The 27,120-nt window shown below is 42.8% G+C and overlaps 4 protein-coding genes across 4 annotated transcripts; all 4 read left to right on the top strand.

The window, feature by feature from the left end:
- Positions 1–1,210: 1,210 nt before the first annotated feature.
- Positions 1,211–10,656, top strand: mapk4 (mitogen-activated protein kinase 4). The gene is made up of 8 exons (XM_068760633.1): positions 1,211–1,577; positions 2,563–2,738; positions 5,000–5,144; positions 6,853–6,935; positions 7,211–7,289; positions 7,451–7,664; positions 8,344–8,509; positions 8,701–10,656. The coding sequence occupies exons 1-8, from the start codon at positions 1,211–1,213 to the stop codon at positions 9,619–9,621; spliced, it is 2,151 nt and encodes a 716-aa protein (XP_068616734.1). The 3' UTR covers positions 9,622–10,656.
- Positions 10,657–10,776: 120 nt separating this feature from the next.
- rpusd1 (RNA pseudouridine synthase domain containing 1) lies at positions 10,777–13,154 on the top strand. The gene is made up of 5 exons (XM_068760634.1): positions 10,777–11,171; positions 11,261–11,384; positions 11,499–11,601; positions 11,869–11,970; positions 12,144–13,154. The coding sequence occupies exons 1-5, from the start codon at positions 10,933–10,935 to the stop codon at positions 12,548–12,550; spliced, it is 975 nt and encodes a 324-aa protein (XP_068616735.1). The 5' UTR covers positions 10,777–10,932; the 3' UTR covers positions 12,551–13,154.
- Positions 13,155–15,142: 1,988 nt separating this feature from the next.
- On the top strand, positions 15,143–23,428 carry me2 (malic enzyme 2, NAD(+)-dependent, mitochondrial). Its single transcript, XM_068760872.1, has 14 exons — positions 15,143–15,256; positions 16,353–16,486; positions 16,570–16,719; positions 16,923–16,998; positions 17,077–17,238; positions 17,331–17,544; positions 17,963–18,060; positions 18,509–18,622; positions 18,729–18,840; positions 19,585–19,727; positions 19,892–19,994; positions 20,586–20,656; positions 21,114–21,212; positions 21,660–23,428. Exons 1-14 carry the CDS (start codon positions 15,143–15,145, stop codon positions 21,819–21,821), a joined length of 1,752 nt encoding a protein of 583 aa, XP_068616973.1. The 3' UTR covers positions 21,822–23,428.
- A 354-nt stretch (positions 23,429–23,782) lies between these two features.
- On the top strand, positions 23,783–26,374 carry elac1 (elaC ribonuclease Z 1). The gene is made up of 5 exons (XM_068738573.1): positions 23,783–23,959; positions 24,187–24,393; positions 24,623–24,681; positions 24,902–25,112; positions 25,780–26,374. Exons 1-5 carry the CDS (start codon positions 23,803–23,805, stop codon positions 26,250–26,252), a joined length of 1,107 nt encoding a protein of 368 aa, XP_068594674.1. The 5' UTR covers positions 23,783–23,802; the 3' UTR covers positions 26,253–26,374.
- Positions 26,375–27,120: the final 746 nt, after the last annotated feature.

Genomic DNA, 27,120 nt, shown 5'->3' with positions numbered 1-27,120 from the left:
CAGAAACTTCTAATGTATATCCGTACAGGATTAAACGATGAAACCCACACAGAGAACACAAACCGCCATCTCCAGTGCTTATGAATTATATATAAGTTAGCTGAGCGCTGCACCTCCACCCAGCACCGCTGTCCCCCCCCCAGGCTTGAGTTCTTGCAAGCATGGGATCGGGTGTTGCGAGACAGTTCATCTTTTGATGTTTTTCTGTCACTGTGAGACCTTGGGGGGGTGAACATATGAGTCAAATGTCAGGGGTGGGGGTGGGGGGGGGCTGTATTCACTTCAAATTAGACAGAATGACACGATGCAAAGCGATCCAGTTCTATTAATAATAACCACGGCTGTGATAATCGCTTCCATCCTGAAATGTTAACTGTGTCATGCTGCGAGATTATGAAGCGTCGGTGAATTAATTTTCTGAACCCATTGTCCTGCTGATGTAGGTTAGGGGTCCTCTGTCATTCGTCGTCACTAATGCACCCTCTCTGCTGCTGTGTACACCTTGATCTTTATCTTCCAGCAGCAGATGTGAGTCTGTCTCCAGCGATGCACCCACGGCCTGATGCTGACAGCCCTACATTCAAGAGAAGGCAACAAGGAAGATTAAATACATTCACATGCAGGGAGGACCACATTTCCAGGCTTTGACTGCCAATCTCACGGTGAATGGACTTATCTTCATGACAGGCTGACTCTGCTGTATTATGGAAGAAGAGGAGGACTTTATAGAGTCTCACTGGATATAAGTCACACAAGCCAGTATCTTTTATTTTCTCCTGCCTCGCTATCGGAGGCTTCGGCTGCAGGGTCAATCAGGATTATAGCAAACGCCACGGAACGCAACTCTCCGCCCGCTGCTGTCCCGTGATGCATCTACTCAAGTAAGAGCAGGATCAGCCTCGCAGAGGGCTGTTTCTATGGATACCCCTGCCCTGGGTTGTATTAATAAGACTCACTGACGTTCTGTGTGTGCGTGAATAAAAGGCATTGAGAGATTATGAACTCATTCCCTGCAGCGGGCCGCGGCGTTCATTGGAGGTGTAGAAAGTCATCACTGATGTTTTTTTTATTTATTGTGGATGCTCCAACGGTGCCTTTTTTAAGCAATCATTATGTGTTATAAGACAACAACAAAGCACCTTTAATCAAGCTTGAGGCCCTGCAGGAATCCTTCTGTCATCTGTTCTGAACAGCTCCAGATTGAGTTACCATGGCCAGACAAGACACCCCACTCTTCCTCCGTGGTTTTGACCTGGGTGTTAACTTCGTCGACCATCGGCCTCTTGGGACTGGAGCTACGGGCCTGGTTCTCTCGGCTGTGGACCAGCGCACCGGACAACGTGTTGCAATTAAAAAGTTGGCGATGCGTGACGCTGTGACGGTCAAACATGCTCTACGGGAGGTCAAAATCACCCGGTGGCTGCACCACGAAAATGTGGTGAGGGTTCACGAGGTGTTGGCGCCGTATGGTCGCCCATTGACCAGAGACCCCACTCAGCTCAGTGCTCTGTACATCATCCAGGAGTGCATGGAGATGGATCTGGCTCGGCTGCTGGAACACGGACCATTACAGACAGGTACAGGAAGCAAAACTGGAATAGAAAACTTAAGCCTTGTACTGAAACATGAATTTTCTTAAATTTTAACAGAAAAAAAACCCAAGTTGACTGCAGTGTGGTGCTTCATGTTGACGTTGTTTTGTTGCTGCGCTGCTGGTTTTGTTACCTCCGCCGAGGAGGTTATATGTTCTCACCTGCGTTGGTTTGTCTGCCTGTCAGATAGCAAGATAACTCAAAAGGTTCTGGATGGATCTTCATGAGGAAATGTTGCAAATCTTACCAGCAATAGTTGATTAAATTGTGGTGATAATCCAGAAAAGATCTTTGGACCTGATTCCAGAATATCCTCTGTGCTTTATCAGTATTTTCAGGTTCTACCGTTCTATGTGATGACCTGTATTCCCTAGTTATATCTTTAATACCTGAGTCAACAGATCCAGTTGAAATCGGGGTACATTTTCATAACAGAACAATTTTGTTTTTGGACACTTTCAATAATATCTCTCTTATCCACAAAGGAGGTTCTGTTTTTGCTGGCTTTTACCAAGACACTGTTGAATTAGTCATGGGCAAACGGATTTGTTGTATCTCCAATAGCTACAGATCTAGATCCAGAAGAATCCATCATTACTGAAAGTGTGACTAATAATGAAATGAATGTGAATCCAAGGTTTGTTTTCATGGATAAGGACTCTAAAAATATAGATAGCACAAATGTAGGTATATTATTTTTGGTGTAAATCACAACATAGGGAGACTGAGGTGCTTGGCGGAGGTCTGCGCTCTCTGAGTGCTTTTCTACTTTACAGTGTAATTTACTGGATTTAGTCACAAAGCTTTTGAGAGACTCACATAACCAATCAAGCTGGAGTAAAATGGCAAAAAAGGGGTAAATGTTTTTTATTTCCTTGAATGCATCGACTGTTTTTGAGCTGCTATTTAATTACAAGCGTGAGAACCGACGCAGTCTGCTGCATGCTGATATCGTTTTGCCCCCGAACAGGACACGCCACTCTGTTGTTCTACCAGCTGCTGAGAGGACTGAAGTTCATCCACTCTGCTAATGTCCTGCACCGAGATCTGAAGCCTGCCAACATCTTCATCAACACAGACCAACTGCTGCTGAAAATCGGAGACTTTGGACTGGCCAGGATAGTTGACCCCCACTATTCTCATAAGGTGAGACAGAGAGAAATGGCTTTGTGTTTACTTGCATGCAATGTGGCGTATTTTCATTCTCCACGCTAAATAGCAATCTGACTTCAAATACTGGTACACGAACAAGTACTCTCTTAGATTTTTTTTCATTGTAGTGGCTTGAATATTATTGGTTTGGCGTATTTCTGTACTCAAATAGTTGGCCAATTGCTCAAAGTGATTTTTGTGCGGCAAATTTCGAGGCGTTGCCAAGAGTTCCTATGAGCAGGGATATGCGTGTTTGTGCGTGGTCATGGAGAGGAGGTCTTATGAAAGGCGATCTTTGTCAGTCCAGGACACGGGAACATGGATCAGCTGGGTGCAGACACAGGGGTGCATTTTGAGAAGGGGGGGGGGATGAGAAATATCAAGACATGGAGGGTTGAAGGAAGGAGAGGTGCAAAGTACAAAGGCAGAAAAATCATTGTCAAAAGTGTGAAATGAAAAAGGAAAGGAGAAACATAAAAAAAAGTGATAAAGGCAAGGCAGGATGTCAGGTTTACAAGCGTCTTACTCGGTCCCCCATTCTATGTGTTTGTGTATTTGGATATCTTTTATCTCACACTGTATCTACAGAAAGTATTTGTGTTCGAACCCAATGTTCCGGGTTGAACTGTGCCATGAGAGAGACAAATGGATAAATAGATTGATGATAGAACTATTTATCTGCCCTTTTCTGGTGCTCTTCCTTTCAAGACTGAAGTTCGAGTCTTTTTGTTGTTGTTGTTGTCACAGTTTCATCAACACGTTACGATTGCGGTGCGTCACAATGAGGCTGTTTGACAAGCTGTTGAGATGTACGCATCTGAATACAAGGACAAGCATTTGCTCTGGAGAGAAATCAGACTCAAAGATTAAGAGGCGAGAGAATGAAAAATGGGGTTGGGGGGGGGGGGGGGGGGGGTGTTGTTTGCCGTCTGCACCAGTAGAAACTTGATGCATTTATAAATGCGTATGTGTGAGTGTCACCTACTGAGGCAGTGCTGGATGTGCCCAGAAATAATTCATGACCTGGATGAAGGAAAGAGAAGACAAAAAGGGGAGGAAAGCAGAAAGAAAATGGAGGAAGTACGGGAAAAGACAGGTAAAAAGATAAGCAGAGCAGAACTAGCTGTTCGAGAAAGAGATGGAGGGATGAAACAGGTGATAAAAGAGGTGAAGTGTGAAGAAACGAGGAAAGGGAAACATTAGCTGCTGAGGTGGACGCAGAAACTCTGAGGTGAATTGATATAAATAGAATGGATGCAGGGCAAAAATTTTGAGATGATGACACCTTGGAGAGCAAAACAGAGAAGGGGGGCTAAAAGGAAGAGAGGAATCATTCTTTTAATTGCGAATAACTGATTCCAAAGTGAAGCTCAATGCTAAATATGCACTTCTTCTGCAATGTTCAAATCTGTTTGTATAATTAACCATTATAGTAATATTCTGTCCTCTACTTTTGATAAAAAATATTACCCCCCCCCCATCCCCTTCAAAGTCACTGGCTATTAAGAGCTTGCTATGAAGCAGAATGATCAGCAAAAAGCACAGGCAGTTAAAGGCAGTAAGAAGACAAGGTGTTTGTATGCTGGACAGGGCAAAAGTCAATATGTTTTGGTCAGGGAATATTATGCAGTGAGTACAAATATTTCAAGACTTTGTAAGTTTGCAAAGGAGCCATTACCAGAGTTGGAGATAGTTTGATATACACGGAGGCAACAACAGGCAGGATCCTCTTTACCATCTATATTAACACACCTGCCTTCATTTAAATGTGCCTGCTTGTGTCTCATATCCATGCACTTGTGCTATTCTTGAGACCAACATTCACAGTGAATGTAAGTCTGTTAAAAGCAGATGTGGGGGGGGGGGGGGGGGGGCGATGACATACTCCGTGTAGTTACAACAGCAGAGCATCAAAGGCATGATGTAACTAGTGAACATTTCAGGTAATGGATCCAGAAGCCAGCGCCAATCTTCTTTCAGATGAATTAAAATGTTAAGATTCCCAGTGGGGTGCTTCCACCCCAGCAGCATCTGGACTGTGATTAACGGTGGTAATTTGTACACCTTGTATACGTGCACACAGTCTCACAAGTACACGACTGAATGGCAACAATAAACTAATGAGTTGCATGCTCATCAGTAATATATCTACAGTATGTCATACTGATGTTCTTTAAATGGGGCTGTTTCTCTGTCTGTCCCCCCCCCCCCCCCCACCCCACTCACCCCCTCACCCCCTCACCCCCCCTCTCCAGGGCTATCTATCTGAGGGTCTAGTGACTAAATGGTATTGTTCACCCCGTCTGCTCCTGTTTCCCAATAACTACACGAAGGCCATAGACATGTGGGCCGCTGGCTGCATACTGGCTGAGATGCTGACTGGACGCATGCTATTTGCAGGTACTTCCACTCTTTTTCAACCTCTTGCGGTCAACACAACTCTGCCATCGTAACCTTGACGTCCTGCAGAAATGATCAGAATTGTTGATCAAAAATGTGTTTGTGTAATCAAAATTTGAGCCATTGGTATTCAGTGGAAACATGACTAAAAGTACTAGATCTTTCTGGATGTGCTTCCAGCTATTTCTTTTTAATATTTATATTTATGCTTCTCATTTTTGGTGCAATAATTAAATGTATCTGTGCAGTCACATTTAGTGAACTAAATATATACATTCAAAGTACTTTTTAAAGGATTAACATTATAATAGCTCACATATATATACACACATTATTAATTTCTGTATTATATTATAGTATTACTATATTAATATTATAGTAATATTACTATTACTATAGTATAGTATTATATGGTACAACAATTTACCTTCTTCTTCCTCCTTCGGCTTGTCCCGGAGAAGAACTTTGCTGACCTGATGGCCCAGGCTGGTGTTGAAGCGATTCGATTAATGCAACACCAATTTACAATTTGCCTATAAAGCCTAAACGAATAAGAACATTGACATCAGGTTTTGTTCAAATATATTTGCACAATCAAATCAGTTTTTGAATCTTTAGGTCTCTTGTTAAAAAATAATTTAAGCAGAGATGTAAAAAAAAAGGTGCCAAAGACTTCATCTCAAGGTGACATTAAGGGAGCGCTAAGGAGTTGTTCTTTCCACAGTGTCCTTCACCAAACATACTTTATTCTCTCGCTGCAGGCTACTTCTTTGTCTGACCAGAATAATAATGATGATGGAAATATTCTCGCTGTCTGAAGCAGACGTAGTTCCTCCTGACAAGCTGATTTGACCTCCACCATCCCCTCTACACCACAGGAGAAATGGCACCATGAACACAATGGGGCCATCTGGTCCAATGGTGTTGCTTCCAGCTAGACTTTTCACAAATAGCAGAGTAAAGACGCTTGCCTTCATTTTGACTTAACTGCCAGAGTTTACACGGCACAGCACATTTTTATTACCAAAGGGGGGAAGCGTCTGCCACAGCCACTTGCTTGCTTATTTCCACAGGGTCGTTATTTGCTGCTATAACACCACCTACTGGCAATCCAGCAGCTTGAGGGCGACTTTTTCCGAGCAAATCTGAACTATCCCATTCATGGGAAAATGCCGCCTCACTGGTCGGCCCTGAGCTGACAGATTCAACCAGTTGTATCTCTCGTTACCCCACAATCATGAGGTTTACAGTAGTTTTTCCTCTGTCAGCTGCTAAAAAGGCAGCGTTAAGGTCAATGGCATTTAATTCCTGCTCAAACAATGATTATTGAGTATTAGCATTGGGTCATAGCAGATTGGATAAGTGTCTTGTAATATTAGAAGGCTGTGGGATATGGAATACAATCTTTGTTATGAATCTGACCAGAAAAACGGTATCCCTGAAATCTCAGCCTTTACTCTGCTATTAGTGTTTAGTTGAGGGTGAATTTACAGAACAATAATTATAGAAAGGAGGAAAAACTGAAGATGCATGAAGTCTGGCACCTACATTCCTTTTTTATTTAATGTATTACTTTTTTTTAATCACTTAACTGCTCACATCTCCAGGCACTTCCTGCTAGATTCTCATTGGACTCCTTTTTACATTGATATAACGCTCTCTTGTTTCCTGTCTGCTTGTTTCTGATTGGTCGGTTTCCTTCACCCAGGAGCTCATGAGCTGGAGCAGATGCAGCTGATTCTTGACACTGTGCCTGTGTTGAGAGAGGAGGACAGACGGGACCTAAAGCAGGTGGAACCTCAATGGCTGTCACGTGTCTACAAACTGGCAGTTAAAATAAGAAACAGGATGCTGTCACGCTTTGCAGCTTTATAATGGAGCAAGCTTGTTCCACTGCAGACAAGGTTTAACATAGACATAGTTCTGTCCAACAAGGACCTTTCCTGAATTTTGCTTTCAAGTAGAAACTGTTTTATAGTTGCAATTAAATAAGCGGTGCACCTTGGATTAAAATTTCAAATGATCTGTTTCTGCAGGATTTTAACTCCACTGCCATCTTTTCCCAGGTGATGCCTTCATATGTCAGCCCTGAATGGGGACTAAAGAAGCCCTTTTCTGAATTGCTGCCTGAAGTGGAAGCTCAGGGTGAGTCGGGGGGGGGGGGGGGGGGGGGGGCTGAGTAGCTGAAAGAAGAATTAGCACAAATAATGTGAGCATTGACACAGGGCGAGGAGATGAATGAGACTCACGGCTCACACATTATTTCTCTTCTTTGCTCCCTCCGTGATTCCTTCTCCTCCGCTCAGCTGTGGACTTCCTTGAGCGCATCTTGACCTTTAACCCCATGGATCGGTTGACAGCTGAAGCGGCGCTGTCCCATCCTTTCCTCCAGGAGTACGCGTGCCCAGATGATGAGCCCACCTCGTTCCATCCCTTCCGCATTGAAGATGAACTGGAGGACAGCCTTATTACTGAGCACAGCCTCAGTAGCAGTCAAGCCTCCAGCATCCACTGGGACAGGTGTGTTTGTCCCGGTTATCATCCGTCCATCCATCCATCCATGCACCCAACATTTATGCGTAATGTGCTTTATGCAATAATTCTGAGAAACCAAAATGATTTAACTTCTTAGACTAATTTAAATACTTTTGAAAATATCTTCCCAGTGTTATTGCCTTGCCAAGCGATCGGCCATACGAGTATGAACCTGGGATTTTAATTTGTCCTGTGATTTCTAGCTTTACGTATTTTTTGATTGTTTCTTTGCGTGTTTTGTTAAGAGTTTTCTTAACTCTCTTTGGTTCTTTTATCTCTGCCAGAGGTGTATGGTCAATAATGAGGACTTTCAAAAAGTTTAAGCATTTTATAAATACAATTCCGGGACAAGTTGATGAGGAAGCTGAACAAAAACAATTCCACAGATCTTCCCTCTAATAGTTCCGCTGCGCTCCTCCCTTGAGGGAGGGCGTACGTTGAAATCCAATCTGTGCTTAACATGTCGAGGAATATCTATTGTGCGTTATACGTGTAGTGCGTCCTATTGTGATCTAGCGTGATCAGTATTACTGTAATCAATAAAACTAAATGTAAAATATACACCAAAAATACATACAGTTCCAACTATGAACAAGCATACTAGACTAGATATATGGGTACTAGAGGAATAATAACATGAATGTTCTTTTCTGCCTTCCTGTAGGTACAGGAACAGGTTATCAACAGATGCATCCTGCCAGCAGGCGGGTGGCAGTTGCCATTGCATGCCTCCCGGCCACAATACTTCTGACCTGGGAGACACCACGGAGGATGAGGAGGTGCAGAGAGACCCCCGAGCCAGCTCCACCTCATTGCTAGAGGAGGCTCAGGTTATTGTTATTATCTATTACAGCAGAATACCATGCTGAAAACAAATTAAAATCATTTGCCCTCGCTGTCTAGTTTTGAACGTTACGTGGTTTCAACGTAAAATTGCTGTTACAATCTAACATGACATTCAGTAATAAATATAAATGCTGTTCAATGTATCACCCCCCCCCCTCCCATCCGTCTCATATAGGTCGACCCACGGAAATATTCCCACAGCAGCTCGGCTGAACGCTACTTGGAGAACTGTCACTCCTCTCTGGAGCGGGCCTGTGGTTGGGCTTACGGGGAGCTGGACTGTGGCCGTTCCTGTGACTACAAAGTGGGCTCCCCTTCCTACCTGGATAAGATTGCCTGGAGGGAGGGCAAGCCTCAACACTACTCGGAGCCTAAGCTCATCCTGGATCTTACTCATTGGAAGCGTAACACTAACCTCCTCCCTGTGACTGCTGAGCCCATCGATTGCAGCGTACAGGACATGGAAGAGATGGAGGAGGAGGACGCTGACATGCAGGAGACGGGGGATTTATTTCAGGAGATCTCCCGCTGGGTTGAGAGCACTCAGTCTCGACTACATTCTCCCAGTCTCAGTCAGTCTTTGGAGCCAAGTTCACCTTCCTGCTTCACCTTCTCTCCTCCTCTCCCTCTTTTGCCGACTGACCTCCCTACTCCCGTCTTCCACTACACCGAGGTTGTGCAGCAACCATCAGTTGAATATGATGAAGACAGACCCGTAACGTCTTCCTGCAGTTCACTTCCCTCACTTTTCCCCTCCTCTCCCCTTTCTCCACTTCCTCCTCAGTCACCTCAAACGGTGTCGCCGCTTTTTTGTCCCCGAGAATCTCAAGCCCTGTCACCCAGTTCTTCTATTTCTCAACCGATGAATGGGAACTCAATGGAGTCGCTCCTGGTCAAACAAAAAGAGAAGCTGTTCGACCTGGATATGTTCATATCCAGAGCACTGAAACTGTGCAGGCAGAACAAGGAGAAATGTGATGGGAGAAAAGGCAAAGAGGGAGGATGGAAGGAAGAAAGTCAAGAGCCGAACATTAACTTAAAACTCCCCAGGCTTCCGGAGCACAGGACTCCCCCACCACAGGCTCCCAATTCATGATGATGAATTTCACCTTCAGGTCCGCCACACCGCGTCAGAAGCAGAAGCACTTTCAAGTGATCATAGTACTTCACACGAAGAGGGGTTTCCATGGTAAAATGATGCTGCTTGAGTATTGCATTTATTAATCAGACCTGAGAGCCGGCAGCATTTGTTTTTGGTTAATATGGCAATGACACATTCCATGCTGTGACAACAGCTTTGTTAAGAGGTGCTGTCAGCCAATAAGAAGATGGAAAGCAATGAAGTATAAATATTCATCATCACCGACAGGTGTTTTCTCAAAACCAATTATTTTCAGAACTAATCCGTTGCTTAATTACTGTAGCATTCGTCTTAATTTTGACTTAATAGCAACTTTTATTTTCTGATGTCAGCGTGTAGCCATTGTATGTGAAGAGGGTGCCTTTATCGTCAATAATGCTGCTACGTAATAATGTTTATTAAATGCAAAAATAGCCAGTGTGTTTTTGTTACTACATGCCTTTTGAGCTACTATATAAAAAGTGTATTTGTTAGAAAGCCCATATTATTAGTTTGGTGTTGGACGGCTGAGACGCGTTTCAGCCGACAATTGTTCGTTTCTGATGTAAGTTGTCACATATCCCATGTTCCTGAACGCACCGTAGTTCTCCGACGCCTTTGAATGCGCCATCTCTCCGTGTGAACTGTGAAGCGTCGGAGTTGGAAATATAGTTTCCCTCTCAGGACGGTAGAATGTCGATATATCGTGATTAATCTGTCTTTACAGATATTCCCTGTTTCCCTCAGTTCAGCGCTGCGCGTACACGCCAGAAGGTTAGTCTAATTACGCTGTTAGCCATTATAAGTCGAACGCTACTGTGCTGATGTGTGCTTGTTTAGCCGGGCATGCTAGCTAACAGTGTCGCCGAGTTACGTCGTATGAGCCATATTATACATCCTAATGATAAATACAGCCCTTTGTTCCAGCAGTTATTGAATTGTGTTGATAGCTATAATGTTTGTTATTGTGTTATTACAGACCACAGCAGAATAAATCAACCTTAAATCGGACATCTGTATCCGTGTCCTTTAATGGGGACGCTCCTCCATTACACCTTGCCATTTCCGGAAGACAAGCCTCTCTTCCTTTTAGTAGTGATTGTATATCCATTTGTTATTGTCTGAGACCCTTCTCTTCTGCCCAGCAGTGGTTTTTTTTTTTTTTTTGCTGTGGGTTTCCTACCTTTGTCTCTCCACTGACCACCTCGCACCTGTCTCCAGACATGACAGCAGTCATGTGGACAGCAGTCTTTGTGACACGCTTGTGCCTGATGGGAGTCGTGATAAATGTTATCCCTAAATGCATTGTCTCTGCAGGCCTCTGTGAGTTGTGTCACGATGACCACAGTGCCTGCCAGCCTGGACAGCCTGCGTGTTCTGCACCGGAGCGATGACTACATTGTGGTCGACAAGCACTGGGACATCCGCATTGACAGCAAGATGTGGTACGAGAAGCTTACCGTCCAGGCACAGCTTCGGCACCGCTTTCCTCAGCTAGCAGACCCCAGCACTTACTATGGATTCAGGTCAGTCGCAGTAATCGTTTATTCGTTCGCAGCATTCACCGTGCTGATGAAAAGTAATAGTTTTATCATGTGTTTCAACCGGCGTGAAGGTTTTGCCATCAGCTGGATTTCTCCACAAGCGGGGCGCTGTGCGTCAGCCTCAACAAGGCTGCTGCCAGCCGGGCAAACCGCTGCTTCAGGGACCGAAGTGTGACCAAGGCCTACCTGGCACTTGTACGTAGCACAATCTCAGTGACACACACACACACACACATGATAGAGTTATTACGATAGCGCTCTTCCCCTTCTACAGCAGAAATGTGTTAAACAAAGAAGCCTGTTTCCCAGGTGCGTGGCTGGGTGGAAGAAGAGGAACAAACTTTGGACTTTTCCATTGGCAAGAACTCTTCAGAAGGAAAGACACATACGATGTGCATTGAAGGGACAGAAGGTACGCTAATCTGTCTTGACTTTGTTTGTGTTTGTCTTTGGAAGTGATATATATATATATATATATTATTGAGGGCGTATGGACATATGTCACCCATTGAGCAACGTTCAGCATGATCTTTAACAGGCAAACAGTACAATGAAAAAGTAACGTTTCAAAATTTTAAGGGAGTAAGCCTTTTTTAGTCATAAAAAAGTCTTAGATATTTATTTTCACTCGTGGAAAACGGAGACAAGTTAATTATCCTGCTGCTTTGCTTCTTTTCAGGCTGTGAGAAGCCCAAGCCCAGTAAAACGGAGCTGACGGTATTGGAGCGTGGCTTGTATGATGGAGATCCTGTCACCAAGGTGCTTTTGCAGCCCCTCACTGGTAACGACATTTATTTGCTTCTTTGTCATTGTTGTGAGCGATTTTATTTTTCCACCTTGTTTAGAAACAAACTATTATAGGACAAGCGATGGCATTTATATATAAAAAAAAAAAAAAGAAAGTGGATCATCGTGACCTTACATCTTTCTTCCCTCGCACACACCGCCCCCCAGGACGAACCCACCAGTTGAGGGTCCACTGCGGTGCAGTAGGCCACCCCATCGTCGGAGACTTCACCTACAGCTCGGGCGTGGACGATGCTCCCTACCGCATGATGCTGCATGCTCACCTCCTACACATTCCACTGGACCCCCAGCCCCTGCTCGTCTTTGCTGGAGACCCCTTTCTCCCCACAGAGGATCCCAAGTGGCTCCCGCAGCGCTCGTTACGAACACTGGGAGGAACTGTGAACGCGCTGCTGGAGCGTAGGGTAAAGGAGGAGAGGCGTATTGCAGAGGAGGTCAGAGAGAGGAAGAGGAAGGAGACGAATGGAAGAAGCAGGGAACAGGGGGCTGCAGAGGAGAGCGAGGAGCAGAGGATGCAATGTCAGCAGTGGCTAAGAGAATGGGCTGGAGACTGAGGTTTTCTTGTGTATTTAAATGTATTTTTGCTGTTTACTCATAAGGTTCATGCTGAGCCTGCGTACGCCATCTTATTGACCCCTGAAGTTGCATTTAATTCCTCTGCTACCCTACCAATCTGTATTTTTGTGAATTTTACATACATTGTGAACAAAAAGCCTTCTGTTATTGCTAATTCTTTATTAGCTTTGACATTCAATGTAATTTTTGGTAATATTATGTTATCAAAAAAGGTAATAAAAGCTGCCATTTTACACTTTAGTCAGTAAAATATTTATATCAGTTCAGGATGATACTAGCTTTCCAAGCGCTGAGGTTTGGCCATGTTCCTTGTGTGTGTCCCAGGGCCCGAACCAGAAGGAATGTGTCCAGTCCCTCCCCTGGTGGTGCCCCCCCCCACCCCAAGCCAATCTGAAACCCCTGTGGATCAGTTTACTATGTGTTGTCTCTGGCCCCTTGTTAATTTTCTACTCAAGCCTATACTGGAAGCCTGAGCATTCAATTTGAGAACTGCTGCAATGTTTTTAATTGCTTAATATTGACTGATTGTACTCTTTTTGTAGTCTGTTTTTGCTGTAATATGAGTAAAATAGTTAAATATGTATGCATATATTGCTAGATTTCATGTTTTCTGTTTTGGCATGGTGTCAGGCGGATGGCAGTGCAATGTAACCATCACAGTACAGTGACCAGACACAGGTTATAATCTGCATGTGGACCCAGTTTCTTATATTTTCTTATAGTGGTGGAACATTATGAGTTGTCCATGCTGGGGCCTTGTCATTTTAATTTGGCAATCGCTTTTTTCATGATAATGGTGAAATTATTTTTATGGTCCTTTCTCGCACTGCTGAAGGAAGTGGAAACGTTTATTTATTCTGCGTCTCTGCCAAATCCACCTCAAAATGTCGTGTTTTTTCTATCCTCCACACAATTTCACCAAAACCCATGTTTTCCAGAAGTGATTCAAATGAAGGTCTTTTACCGTAATTACGGTTGTTTGCCGTTCTCCAAGTAGCCTGCGTATACCATAGCTTTTACGGTAACCACGACAAATCCAAGCGTTGTGATTGGCTGAGGGGACGGGCTCCTCGCCACAACATTCAGTCGCTTCATGCTTCCGTGAGGAGAAAGACAATAAGATCAAACAGCAGCATTTGTGTTTTACTGCGCACTCTAAATGTTATATAAACAGTAAACCACGACAGTAACTGCAGTACTATTACAGCGAAGAGCAGGTCAGTCGGGTGGCTCGTCTTGTGGAACTGGAAAGTGAATGCGTCATCAAATAACTTCCCATTTCTGCTGCAGGAATGAGCGAGTATTGATGAATGGCAGCGTGTAATTATTGAGGCTAACAATTATTAGTTTGGGAGTTCCGTTTCAGTTTGAGGGACATTTACAAACAAATAGGGCTATGGGCTCTTTGTTCACAGACGCTGGCTCCTTAGCATGGCTCGTTTTCGTGGTGAATGTTAGCATACGTTTCGCTGTCAGCTACTTTTTGTCTGGCTGGGCTGGGCAGGACGACGCTAAGCTAATGAGCTAGCTTAGCTTCCTGCTAACTAGCGTATTGCCTTCCTGGTTTTCGTTTCTGTGTTGACATTGTTAGAAATGTTTCATTTTCAGCAGGAACATTCGTATCTTTCACTTCCATGTTGCTACAAAGAGGAAGCAGGAAGAGTCAAGTTAAATTATCTTTATTTCTGGTAATTGGGCTTAAGTTAGAAGCAAACAATTCGAGTTGCAGCCAGTCGAGTTGTGTTGGATGTTCACACATGGATACAAACAACATCTGCTTTTCTACTTTCTTTTAATACTTGATTTGATGCGCTTTACATCTCCTGGAAATACTTGGGAAGCTAAATTACATTTGAAATACCAGTAAATATTATTATTATATAGTTATAGTTATAGTTTGAGCGATTTATAATTATAGTGTAACTATATAATAATTATAGTGACACTATAATTATAGTTTGACACTATAGTTATAGTGTCAAACAATAATATTGTGATTTCAAGGAGCTGCAGCAAGTTGTGTTTCCCCTCTGAGATGCAGTTTAACAGACTTTGACCCTTTAAAGCCCGAACCATGAAGTTCAGAAAACTCTAAGTGTTTTAATTTATTTAACTTTTGCTAGATCCAGAATTTTTTTTCATAGAAAATGCAGATGCATGTGTTGGCTTGTATTCAGGGGAAAAAATATCAAACTTCTGAAGTAGAAGTAGTAGAAGTGTTAAAATCCTGAAAGAATAGAGTAGAATAGAAAGCCTTTATTGTCATTGCATAGTGGATTTAAAGTTCAAGTGTATCAAATATGATATGTTTGGCTATGAATGGTGAGGAATGTTTCTTGGTGCAGCATGTAACAGAAGGTAATGACGATAATAAAAGGCAAGCTACAGCGCTGTGCCGTGAGATATGTCTGGATTGTTGCTGCTGCTTGCTCAGTCCTCCACTTGTACCATGACTTATAAGAGTATTTCTCCAGTTTATTGGAAGTTAGCTTGTTTTGATAACGTCTCTTTTCCCTTTCTCCCTCACCAGCTCTCCACCAGCGGACCTTTCCAACCAGTAACACTCCACCATGATGTCAAGGTTGAGAACAGCCTGGTTGCTGAGGCCTTGTGTGTCTGTTTGCAGAGGGGTGCACACAAAAGAACGGGGCAGGCCCCTCATGCTCAGCCCCCGCACCAACAAGGTGAGTTTATCACTGGCGTATCGTGTGTGTGTCGCCGTTTACTGTCAAACACAGGACGGCTTTATTAGCATGCATTTCAGCATGTTAGGCCATTATGCCTCCTCCTTTCACAAGTTTTGAGAATTGTTCTAATTCAAATTTGTCTATGATGCAACATTTGTAAGAAATGTCAGAATCTCGTAGTGCGTTTTAAAGTAGAGAAGTTAATCTTTATAAAGTTGACATAAACGGTATAATATGTGGGAATATTGGAATAATTTGTCCTCTCGACCACGTCTTTGGTTGCTACCAAGAGACTCATCTTCCTTAAATGTTGATCTGTCTTCTCAGCCTTTCTGATCCTCCATCTCCAAGTCGTTGTCGACGTTTCTGTTATCCCTGGATAAGAACAGAAGACAGCTGTGTTCTCAGACAGGAAGTGAATGTCACTCAGCTCCCGTCTTTTATTAGACTATTCATGAACAAAAATACATGGAAGCTAAACACTTAATATAATATATCTATAAGAAGTGGATAATACCACAAATTGGTATTTAAACTCGATCACTGGACACAGTCGAATGCTTTCAGTAGAGTAGTGCTGATTGAACAACATATAACTATAAAGTAGTCAATCTCTGTTAAACACCTCTTAAGACAGTGATTTGTACTCAGGAAAAACAAACAAAGCAAAATATAAATATTAATGGTGTCAACAGAAATATACTGTTTACTTCATGACACTGTCAACAAGATGAAATGAAACAATTGAAATAATTTTCTAAGATTACGCTGTGTGCGCATAAAATCTCTACGGTTAAGTCCTTTTTGGTCAAATGTGTTCCGTATGCAATTTTGTGTTTAAAGAGAACCAAAGTGAAGTATGCTTGGTTTGCAGCGTGTTGCATTGAGCGTTGGAGAAGTGGGCAGTAAGGTGAAATGCTCCGTCAGCATGACTCGGTGGGCAGAGGCGCGTGTAGAACGTGCTTTCACCGCTTCTCCCTCATCCTCCATGGCATTACAGAATCGATGCTACACAGACTCCTGCTTGTAACTTCAGATAGATTTGCGCTTGACACAAGGTTTAAACCCCTCATTCCTCTTTTCTTCACCACAGGGCATGGCCTTCTCCCTCAAGGAGCGACAGATTTTGGGGATTCATGGTCTGTTACCCCCAAAAGTGGAGACTCAAGAAATTCAGGCGCTGCGCTTTCAGAATAATCTCAAGAAGATGACTGACCCCTTAGAGAAGTATGGGCATATAAAATGGAAAATAACCACAGTTTGATAAATACCTAGAAAATAAACAGTTGTTTTCGTATTTTTCTGTGCAGGTACATTTACCTGATGGGCATCCAGGAAAGGAACGAGAGGCTTTTCTATCGGGTGTTGATGGAAGATATCGAGGAACTGATGCCGATTGTGTACACTCCCACTGTCGGCCTGGCCTGCTTGCACTATGGGCACATCTTCAGACGACCAAAGTAAGCATTCAGCAAAGATGTATAAAAAAAAGAAACTGAATCTTAAGGGACATTTTTATGCATCTTTGACTTCCGATACGGATGTGAATGTAAAATACTTTATTGTAGGTGAGGTGGGGTTTCTATTATCTGCAGTGAGTAGAATCTTACCGAGATATTAAAATAGTCAACAATGTTGTTGTTGTTGTTGTTTTCCTCACCAGAGGCTTGTTCATCTCTATTCTGGACAAGGGACACATTCGTTCCATCCTGGACAACTGGACAGAGCCTGATGTTGCGGTGAGAATGTCAACACCTTGTCTTGTCTTGTCTTGTCCTGACTGATACCGTGCTTCTTCTTCCATCTTCTCCCTTTAGGCTGTGGTGGTAACTGATGGAGAACGCATTTTAGGATTGGGAGACCTCGGTGTTTATGGGATGGGCATCCCTGTGGGAAAGCTTTGCCTGTACACTGCCTGTGCCGGCATCAGACCTGAGAAATGTCTGCCTGTGGTGATAGACGTTGGCACCGACAATGAGGTGGGAAGTCTGTTTCCTTCATTCTCTCGTGTGCTTTAGGGAAAGCAGGATAGCTCACCGTCGTTCACACGTCTGTGTCGCACTGCTCCCAGACTCTCCTTGAGGATCCTCTGTACATGGGCCTGTACCAGAAGCGAGATCGCACCCAAGCGTACGATGATCTGATGGATGAATTCATGGAGGCTTTGGTGGACAAATATGGACAGGACACGCTGATCCAGTTTGAGGACTTTGGAAACACCAATGCCTCCCGCATACTCAGGAAGTACAGGGAGAAGTATTGCACCTTCAATGACGATATCCAAGGTTCATAAAAGCCTTCTCACTGATCACTTGGGAGTTTTACATTGTCAAAACGCTTTAAAAATTGAATTAAATCTAGAATTTAACAAGGTGAAGCGATTCACTGTAGCTGCTTAAAGCACCTTCTTGGACACCCTGTATGTTTTCACCCATTCCTGCAAAGAGCAAATCCTTTAAACCCTTTTGACATTATGTGCCCATTATTTTATTTCACTAAAACAAATCCAGAAACTTTTCATTTGTGTGTGAAAAGGGTCAATGAAGGCAAAGCTTTTGTGACCTTTAAGCCCAATTCCTTGAAACATTATCAGCTGTTGGTGCCTGAGTTATAACGTATGGAGGTGGAACTTTGTCATAGCCATTACTCTGTTATCTTCATGCCAGCGATGTCACACTGACGTATTCCACCGCATCGTTCCAGGCACGGCAGCTGTAGCCCTGGCTGGTCTGTTGGCAGCTCGGAGGGTCATCGGTAAACCCATCACTGAACACCGGCTGCTTTTCCTGGGAGCTGGAGAGGTAAGATAATATTTATCTGGTAATGAATCGATTAGAATGGTCTTTTTCCATCCTTCCTTTCAATGGGCAAAGTGTTTAGGCTTTGTCCATTTCTTATTTTCTAAGGGTGAAAATGTACTGAGGTTACAGTTTATGTACAGGGGCCCGTTGACTTACGACCACAATTTGTTCCGAGGGATGTCTCGTAAGCCGACTTGGTCGTAAGTCGGCCATTGTTAAATTACTCTAAGTATGTCATGCTGTGTCACGATTCTGTAAATGAGGAGTAGAAAGAGACAATTTCCTCTCGGTAGACATCGTTGGTGAGACGGCAGAAACTGTCCTACACCCTATTCGCTCGCTAGCTCTGTCGTAAACAGACAAGACAACAACAGACCAGTGCGGTCGTAAGTCGACGCCCCCCCCTGTATTTTGAATGCTTATAAAGGTGACTTTATTTTATCTTTAGGCTGCAGTTGGTATTGCCAATCTGATTGTCATGGCGATGATGGAGGAAGGGATGGATCAAGATGAGGCCGGGAAAAGGATCTGGATGTACGATAAACACGGCTTACTAGTAAAGGTTGGTACATGTGACATTAACAACCTGGATGGACAGCTTCCTGTTACCGGTAGTAGTTAATTTTAGTGATTTATTGTTTCCTCAAATATATCCCGTGTGACTCCAGGACAGACAAGAGGACATGTTCCCGAACCAGGAGCCATTTGTCCATGCCAGTCCAGGGAATGTCCAGAGCTTCCTAGATGCTGTCAATACCATCAAACCCACCGCTATAATTGGTAAAGAACTTTTCTTGAGTAACACTCGCAGGAAAGTGTGGAATATGCAAAAGAAAAAAAAAAGAATTATAGATTTACATGCTCTGATTTGTAGTGTTGATCTTTAATTTTATCCGAGCAGGAAGTTTACATTATTAACATAACCTTGTGTTTTTGGAATTAGTCTGTTTGTTAGCAGGATTACGGAAAAACTGCTGGACGGATCTTGATGAAGGGAAATCTGAAGATGGATCTTGGTCTAACTTCGATCCCATCAAATTTTGGTGATCTCTAAATTCACCAAAAATCCAGATTTTTCCATTTACTTATAATTGAGGCATTTTTATTTTTAAATCCTATTTTGTAAAATACGCATTCAAGTCACTCACTAAAAAATCACAGTCATAAAGGGGTCCGATATGCACTATCATGAAAAATGTCTTCTGGCTCTGATTCAGAATGAGCTCAGGAAAATATTCTACATTTTAACTTTGAAAACTCAAAAATCAGTTAAAAATACACATCAACTCCGATTCATTCTTACTTTTCACGGTCGGTATATAAAGATACCAAGAACCATTTAGAACCCTTTGATGATGATCCAGATCACCATTTGGACGGTGTAATCCCAATTAGGAGGGGAATGAGCTGCTTGGTAGAGGTCTGCGCTCTCCGAGTAACTTTCTAGTTTATTATTTATCTGGTATCTTGTGTAATCTTTTCATGGCTTAGTGTGCTGAGCACCAAATTCTTCTCTTCTTCCAGGTGTGGCAGGCGCTGGACGACTGTTCACCCACGACATCATCAAGTCCATGGGAGCCCTGAACGAACGACCAATCATCTTTGCTCTGAGTAACCCGACCACTAAAGCGGAGTGCACCGCAGAGGAGGCCTACACACTCACTGATGTACACACTTCCCTCTGCTTCCTTTCATTTGTTTCCTTCTGACCGACTCTGAAATTAAACTTTAAGGGTTCCTGTGCAGACAGATCGCTTCTCCTGGTACTGCCCGGTACCTCTTGCTCTTCACCCATTGCCATTCTTTCAATCTCTGTCTTGTTGTTCCACAGGGTAGATGTCTTTTTGCCAGTGGCAGTCCATTCGATCCAGTGACTCTAAGCGATGGACGTATCATCACACCCGGACAAGGAAACAATGCTTATATCTTCCCAGGTAAAGGAGACAAAAAAGAAAACGATTACAGTGAAAATTGGGCATGTTTCCATTCACATATTTTGATTTGCACTTTGAGTTATTCCATGAGGAAATGTTAATGGGAGGAAATAATTTGAAACCCCTTTTATCTGGTTCATTCAAGTTTTTAGATTTTCTTGAAGGGAATTTTTCCTTTTAAGAGTTAATGTGTAAATAAGTTCAGAAAGCAGAGTAGTAAGCTTTTCACTTGCATGACTGAGGAGACGAAGAAGCTCTGTCCACTTTTGGCATCTTCCTATATGCTCCCAAAAGATTCCCATTCCCGGAGGAACGTCTTTCCTTTTTTCACTTTCACCCTCTGCTGCTGTTCCTTACGGGCGTCCGTTCATACAGTAACCTGCACTGCCCTCTTCTGATGAAACAAGGTTTTGCATAACCAAGTTTAAGTTATGCAAAACCTTATTTTTAGGAATGCCATTAATGGAAATGCTTTTGATTTTTAATTTTTAGTTTAAATTTAGGTTCAGTTGGCACTAATGAATGCACCAATGGGGGAAATACACATTTGGATGATGGAACAAAATCAAACGTGTATTGTCTCAATTGCAGGTGTTTCCTTGGCCGTGATTCTGAGTGGAGTGAGACACATCAGCGACACAGTATTCCTAGAGGCCGCCAAGGTCTGACCTCGTCATTAAGTATTTCAAAGTTTCTCTCTGAGGTTCTTCATCTTGTCCACAGCCCACCCATCACTCTGTGCTTGTTATACAGTGGCATATAAACCCTCTTGAACCTGTTGGCGTCTCCTTTTCCTTCTCTTTCCAGACTCTGACTTAATAACTAACAGATGAGGCTGATTCTTTTTTAGTTTCTTCTACTTCTGTGTTCTCCTGGCTTTCACTGGGCTTCATTAATTCTAGGAATCACAACACGATTTCTTTGCCAGCACTCTGTGTTCAGTTTTAAAATGTTTTATTTCACAAAGATGTTCTGCAGGCCAGCAATACGAGCGCTAAATGGTTTTGTTGGTTCTGTCACTTTAAGCACTATTAAAGTGCTTAACAACTATAGAGGGATTGAACAATCGTGGATTTTGGAACTTATATTTACCTAAAAGTCCTTTTATACTCTTTCCAGACCCTTGCAGGGCAGCTGTCTGATAAAGACCTTGAAGACGGTCGACTCTATCCTCCTCTCTCCCACATCCGTGAGGTGTCTCTCCAGATGGCCGTCACGGCAAGTCTCCTGAAAATAACCTTTTCAGTCAGCGGCTGTGTGTTTCAGCTTTAGATTAACCTTCCTCAAACATTGAATCAGAAGCAACCGGGCTTCTGTTTGAAGATTTTTACCTCCGTTTTGGCTGGTGGTAACTTTGAAACTCACTTGCTTACAACTCTAACTTTTGAGGATTACCACGACACACATGAAGGAGAATCGACACAAGCAAGCCCAGAACGCTTCCTGTTCACATTTCATCTAATTTTCAAAATCCATGACCCTGTTCCACCAAATACTGGTATGCATGTAACATAAGCTACAATGTTAAGCTAGTTAGCTTTGAATCATTTGAAAAGATAAAACTTTAATGACAGATTAAGTGTTTCACCACTCATCATTGCTTTTGTTTGCATCGTATTGCCCCTCAGTATCAGTCAATGCTAAATGTTGTCTGTCTTCCTATAGGTTGTGGAATATCTCTATGCTAATGGGATGGCATTCCGCTACCCTGAGCCTGTGGACAAGAACGCTTTTGTGCGCGCGACTGTGTGGAACACCAACTATGACTCCTTGCTTCCAGAAACCTATGACTGGCCAGACGTCAGCTTCAGTCCCAAGACTAAGTAGAAGTAGGACAAACCCTGGAGGGCCACCTCATGATAGGAAATTACAGTGTCAGACTCTTTTATTCAAGCATATGTTTTCACAGTACATGTAGTCAAGGTTAAAATGGGTTTCTACAAGACAATAGAAGTTATTCTGTGGTTTGCTCAATCATATATAATCTGGAAATAAGGTTAGCCCTGTGTTAGGACATGCTGTGTACCATAGTGTCTTTTTCACCTGTATTTTAAAGGTGAGTCACTCCTTTTTATTTATTTTTTAAGTGTGTGTGTGTGCACTCCTGATTCGGATGTTATACTACGTTGCAGCCATTGTACATGTCCTTCCACTTACGTCCATTTTTAAAGCACAGGTTTAAAAATGCAGCGGATGCAGCCTTTTCACATCAAGTGGGTCTTTGGTGGTCGGTTACCCGACCAATGATGTAGTCAGACACATGGAACATGGCTGAAGACAGCAGAGGGTTGAAATATATTTTACCTTTCCAGAGCAAAGTTACTAAATAATGAGGGAGTATTTAAAGCAGGACCTCGGAAATTATATTTAAATTCTAGGATTATAAGGTTAAAAAAAAAAATCTAACAAAATCCATTAGCCTTATCACATTAATATTAATATTTATTTTATTTTCTGGTAGTATTTTGGTCTTTCTCTGTTGTTCCAAATCCCTAGAAATGAACTATTTTGCCTCTGTAATAAACAAATTCTACACACATTTAAAGAAAGTGATGCATGAATGAACATTTTTATATTTAAACTATATTTTATTAACTGAATATGATATTTCTGCTGAAATAGTATTTATAAATTTGTACGCAGTACATTCATATATATGCATGTTGGCAGGTCAGTTTGTAGTTTTTGCTTTTTTGAGATGTATTTAAGACAACCTAACTAAACTTATTTTTTCACTCTTCTGATATATCATGAGTATTAATATGTCTCCTGCTCTTTATTATAGTTCACAAGACAAAGTGAACTTTGCAGTTCCAGTGCTACCTGATGAATGTAGTCGTAAATTTAATCCGGCTATCAGACGCAAATTATTCATTAGTTACTATCTTTTATTTTATCTCCTCTGTATCTGTGTTCAGACGGATGGGCTGAAGTCAACTATAATGAACGGGGAAACATCAGTTAAGTTTATTTAAGCAAACAGCCACTTTAAAACTACCCAATGGTGTAATTCATTTGAAATATTGTCTTCCAGATTGTGTTTAAGGTATTGCTGGTATTGGTTACTTTTTAAACCATGTTTGAATATATGTGCTTGGTGTGTGAAACTGTAATCTCAGGATATTGCTATTGTATCTGTACTGTGGGACGAACTAAAACGCAACAGTACCATGAGATGTATGTTGCTTTTGACAGACTGTAACCTCAGTTAAATATATTTTAGGGGCAAAGTTGTTTACGCATACATATTACATTTTTATTTTTATGTTTTTAATGCCATGTGTTATTCATGTTTATCCAGCTGGTAATGTAACTCCTGTTTCCTTTGTTGCCTCAGCATATTTACTTGCAAAATATTTGTACTGGTTCATGGCGTATAGAAAAAGAGTAGAAGTACCATTATCTTTGATTGTTGAATAAAATGTTTTCTGTGAGTTATCTTTGCAACAGTCTTGTTCTTCATCAAATACAGATGGAACACATTCTGTAAAATGCGCCAGACATTGTTTTTTTCTTCAGAAAATAAAGATCATTTTAACTTTAAAACTCTTTCACTTCATTTTATATTCCGGAAAATATGAATGTACACTTATTTTTTACTTTCCAAAATTGTAATTATTACAAACATGATTCAGGTTACCACGCCACACACTTAAAATTACCGCTTCAAAAAAACCCGACGGAAACGCGTCAGCAGTCGCTCGTTCCACGTCATCACTGGGCGACAGTTTATGCTAGTGACCATGGCGCTCTATTTGATGCGTAGTTTAAAATAGGTTTTTAGCGTTTTTCTCGTAGCTTCGGGGAGATGAGCATGGACCTGACGTTCCTCGGGACCGGTTCGGCCTACCCGTCCCCCCACCGCGGCGCGTCGGCGCTGGTGCTGCGGGCGGAAGGGGAGTGTTGGCTGTTTGACTGCGGCGAAGGGACCCAGACCCAACTGATGAAGAGCCAAATCAGAGCAGGCGAGTCCGGCGCTTCAACGCTGCCCCGAATATTAATACTAAAAACGAACTCTTCATGATATCGTCAAAAAAAAATAGAACTCATGGGGTTTTCATGTAATTTACTTATTTTTTTCACTCTACTGGATGAAAATTGTGCTCTGACTACAAGTTAATGTCATAATGTGGAAGAACTACATTCAGAAATGTACCTGCGTGAAAGTATGCGTGTCGTGTCTCCTCACCAGGTCGAATCACAAAGGTCTTCATCTCCCACTTGCACGGAGACCACCTGTTTGGTCTCCCTGGTCTTCTGTGCACTGTGAGCCTCAACACCAACCCGGACGCCCAGCAGAGCCTGAAGTGCGTGGACATCTACGGGCCCCGGGGCCTCCGACACTTCCTCAGGGTGACGCTGGGCCTCACGGGCTCACAGCTGCTCTTCCCGTACGCAGGCAGGTCCAAATGGATAAGAGCATGCTGCTCTTATGTGTGTGTGTGTGTGTGTGTGTGTGTGAGGGGGGGGGGGGCAGGACACACACAGAATCACATATTTCAGAGAACTTACTTCTCGTCTTCCCTTTGTGTTATTCTCTCTAGCCATTCTTTGCTACATTATTGTATTATATACTTGATTCTAACATCCTCTTCCTCTGAACATTTCTATTATTTCTGTCTCTGTAGTCCATGAGCTGGAACCCACATCGGATCAGAGTCCGGAGGAGGGCCAGCTCAGCCTGGAGGTGTGTGACTCCTTTTGTTGTTATTTCTGTGTGATGATAAATCACACCCTATTTCTCTATTTAGAGCAAAGCCCGACACATTGTTTCTAGGGATGGGCTGATATTATATATATATATATATATATATATATATATATATATATATATATATTGGCAGTACTAGATATTTCTCCCATAACAAGGGGGTCCTTGTGATCGCTAATGTTTTGTGTGTCTTCAGATGACGGCGGCTTGTGGACCTCTGCACCCACAGGAGCAGCCGGGCACGACGGTCTCCCTGGATGTCTCCAGCGACTGTTACTTCCTCTTTGAGGACAAGAAGTTTATGGTCAAGGCCTTCAGGCTGTTTCACCGCATCCCCTCATTTGGCTTCTGCGTTCAGGAGCACGATCGCCCTGGGAAACTGAAGACGGATCTCCTGAAGGAGCTCGGTATACGCGTCTTCTGTCTGTTTTTAGTTACTACTGCTGTACTTTCGGGCTTGTCCCGTGAGGCGTCGGCACAAATCCATGTTCTCCACTTCACCCTGTCCTTTGCATCGTCCTCCCCAACACCAGCCACTCTCATGTCCTCCCTCACTACGTCCATGTATCTTCTCCTGGGTCGTCCTCTAGTCCTGTTCCCTGGCAGCTCCATCCTCAGTATTCTTCTACTGATAAAGTCCCTGTCTCTTCTCTGGACATGTCCAAACCATTGAAGTCTGGTCTCTCTGACCTTGTCTCCAAAACGTCCACCCTTCACTGTCCCTCTTATTGTCTCATTTCTAATCCTGTCCAACCTGGTCACTCCCAAGGAGAACCTCAGCATCTTCAAAGGCTTTCTATAGAATCTAGATCTACAAAGACACAATGCAGCTCCCTCTGACCTTCCCTGTACTTCTCCATTGCTAGCCTCAACGCTAACATAGCGTTGAGGCAATGATGTATATTTTAAGTTGATATTAATGCATTTTGATGACTGCATTATACAAGTGACAGTATTCCAGGTCTTGAATGTGACGGCAGGAAATATGGCACAAACATTTAATCCTGATTTTTACAGATTCTTAGAAACTTCTCGTCATGTTTGTGAATCATGTGTGCTGTTTTGTCCCCCCAGGCCTGAAATCGGGACCGCTTTATGGGAGGCTGAAAGCTGGAGAGGCTGTGACTCTGTCCAGCGGGCGTGTGATTCTGCCCCATGAGGTGCTGGAAGAAGCTACTCCCGGGAGGAAAGTCTGCATTTTAGGGGACTGCAGCGCTGTTCTCGGGGAAGCACCGCTGGCCTTGTGCAGCGGAGCGGACATTCTGGTTCACGAGGCCACCCTCGGAAACCAGCACAGGGACAAAGCGGTGGATCACGGACACAGCACGCCCGGGATGGCGGCGGCGGTTGCTCGGGCATGCTGCGTACGGAGGCTGGTGCTGTACCACTTCAGTCAGAGGTACAAACCCTGCTCCCTGCAGAAGGACGAGGACGAGGACAGCGCCTCGGAGCTCAAGAGACAGGCCGAAGATGCTCTGCAGGACAGCGGCATCGAAGTGACTCTCGCTGAGGACTTTCTGGTTTTGCCCGTTCTTCTCAGAAGATGAAGGCAGTGAACTGCTGGTTTGCTTTGGCTTCAGCCCATCTGAAGTAAAAACGGGTGTTTGTTAAATGTGCCTCTCGTATTGTGTGGATTTTAGCGAGCATTTTGTTTACTTGGCTGTTTAAATAATTTATATTCCAGTGGTTTAAAATAAAGGATATTTGCAATTTTTCTGTGAACATTTTTACATTTAACATTTTTGCATGACAAAAAAAAAAAAGTGATCAGATTAGAACTTTTTCCAGAGCTTTATTTCTGGATCTGTACACAAGGTATTAAAGTACAACAGAAAATACAAAATGTTTAACAAAAGAGGAAAAACTCAATAGTTATGTACAATTCTTATAAACAATAAAGATAGCATGAACATTTCTCATAGTGACATATTTGATTGTCTATTTCTGGATATACATTATTCAGTTTTGTAGGTTTTTATTCACAACGGTGTTTGTTTTCTTCAAAGGACTTCAGAGTTCTCTTTTTCAAAACCACAATTTTTTTTTTCTTTTCCTTTTTCCAACTTAGACACAATACAAAATATAAACTAAATTTGTTTAGTGCTTGCTTGCTGCACACACAAGTCTCATATCGGAGATACCAATAAAATCACATTTTCCAGAGTTCACAGGGTGGTGGAAAAACCTACTTCTACTTAACGGCCTTTACATTCTGACAGTTTAAGTCTTTGTACCAACCACAGTTGAAATAAATATCACTGCACTGCTAAAGCTCGAGCTCAGAGGACCTACTGCATTCTGCACATCGCATCAAAACAAACTAGCTCTCCGCATTCAGCGCAGCAGCCGTCCCGTCACCATCAAGACGAAGACATGGAAAAATATTTTTTTTTATCACGGTAAGATGAGCATCTT

Source organism: Brachionichthys hirsutus, chromosome 4 (assembly GCF_040956055.1).
Source record: "Brachionichthys hirsutus isolate HB-005 chromosome 4, CSIRO-AGI_Bhir_v1, whole genome shotgun sequence".
Lineage (NCBI taxonomy): Eukaryota > Metazoa > Chordata > Actinopteri > Lophiiformes > Brachionichthyidae > Brachionichthys > Brachionichthys hirsutus.
Note: the sequence above shows the minus strand (reverse complement) of the source record. Positions and strands in the feature narration are given on the sequence as shown.

What these genes read in the sequence shown, in the direction of transcription:
- elac1 (XM_068738573.1), top strand. Translation starts at nt 23,803, where the DNA reads ATGAGCATGGACCTGACGTTCCTCGGGACCGGTTCGGCCTACCCGTCC. An exon ending in GAAGAGCCAAATCAGAGCAG is followed by an intron (nt 23,960 to 24,186) that starts GCGAGTCCGGCG and finishes TCTCCTCACCAG; the next exon opens with GTCGAATCACAAAGGTCTTC. An exon ending in GGATCTCCTGAAGGAGCTCG is followed by an intron (nt 25,113 to 25,779) that starts GTATACGCGTCT and finishes TTGTCCCCCCAG; the next exon opens with GCCTGAAATCGGGACCGCTT.
- me2 (XM_068760872.1), top strand. Translation starts at nt 15,143, where the DNA reads ATGATGTCAAGGTTGAGAACAGCCTGGTTGCTGAGGCCTTGTGTGTCT. An exon ending in CTTCAATGACGATATCCAAG is followed by an intron (nt 17,545 to 17,962) that starts GTTCATAAAAGC and finishes GCATCGTTCCAG; the next exon opens with GCACGGCAGCTGTAGCCCTG. An exon ending in CAAACCCACCGCTATAATTG is followed by an intron (nt 18,841 to 19,584) that starts GTAAAGAACTTT and finishes CTCTTCTTCCAG; the next exon opens with GTGTGGCAGGCGCTGGACGA.
- mapk4 (XM_068760633.1), top strand. Translation starts at nt 1,211, where the DNA reads ATGGCCAGACAAGACACCCCACTCTTCCTCCGTGGTTTTGACCTGGGT. An exon ending in ACAGACGGGACCTAAAGCAG is followed by an intron (nt 6,936 to 7,210) that starts GTGGAACCTCAA and finishes ATCTTTTCCCAG; the next exon opens with GTGATGCCTTCATATGTCAG. An exon ending in CATTGCTAGAGGAGGCTCAG is followed by an intron (nt 8,510 to 8,700) that starts GTTATTGTTATT and finishes CGTCTCATATAG; the next exon opens with GTCGACCCACGGAAATATTC.
- rpusd1 (XM_068760634.1), top strand. Translation starts at nt 10,933, where the DNA reads ATGTTATCCCTAAATGCATTGTCTCTGCAGGCCTCTGTGAGTTGTGTC. An exon ending in AGCACTTACTATGGATTCAG is followed by an intron (nt 11,172 to 11,260) that starts GTCAGTCGCAGT and finishes ACCGGCGTGAAG; the next exon opens with GTTTTGCCATCAGCTGGATT. An exon ending in GTGCATTGAAGGGACAGAAG is followed by an intron (nt 11,602 to 11,868) that starts GTACGCTAATCT and finishes GCTTCTTTTCAG; the next exon opens with GCTGTGAGAAGCCCAAGCCC.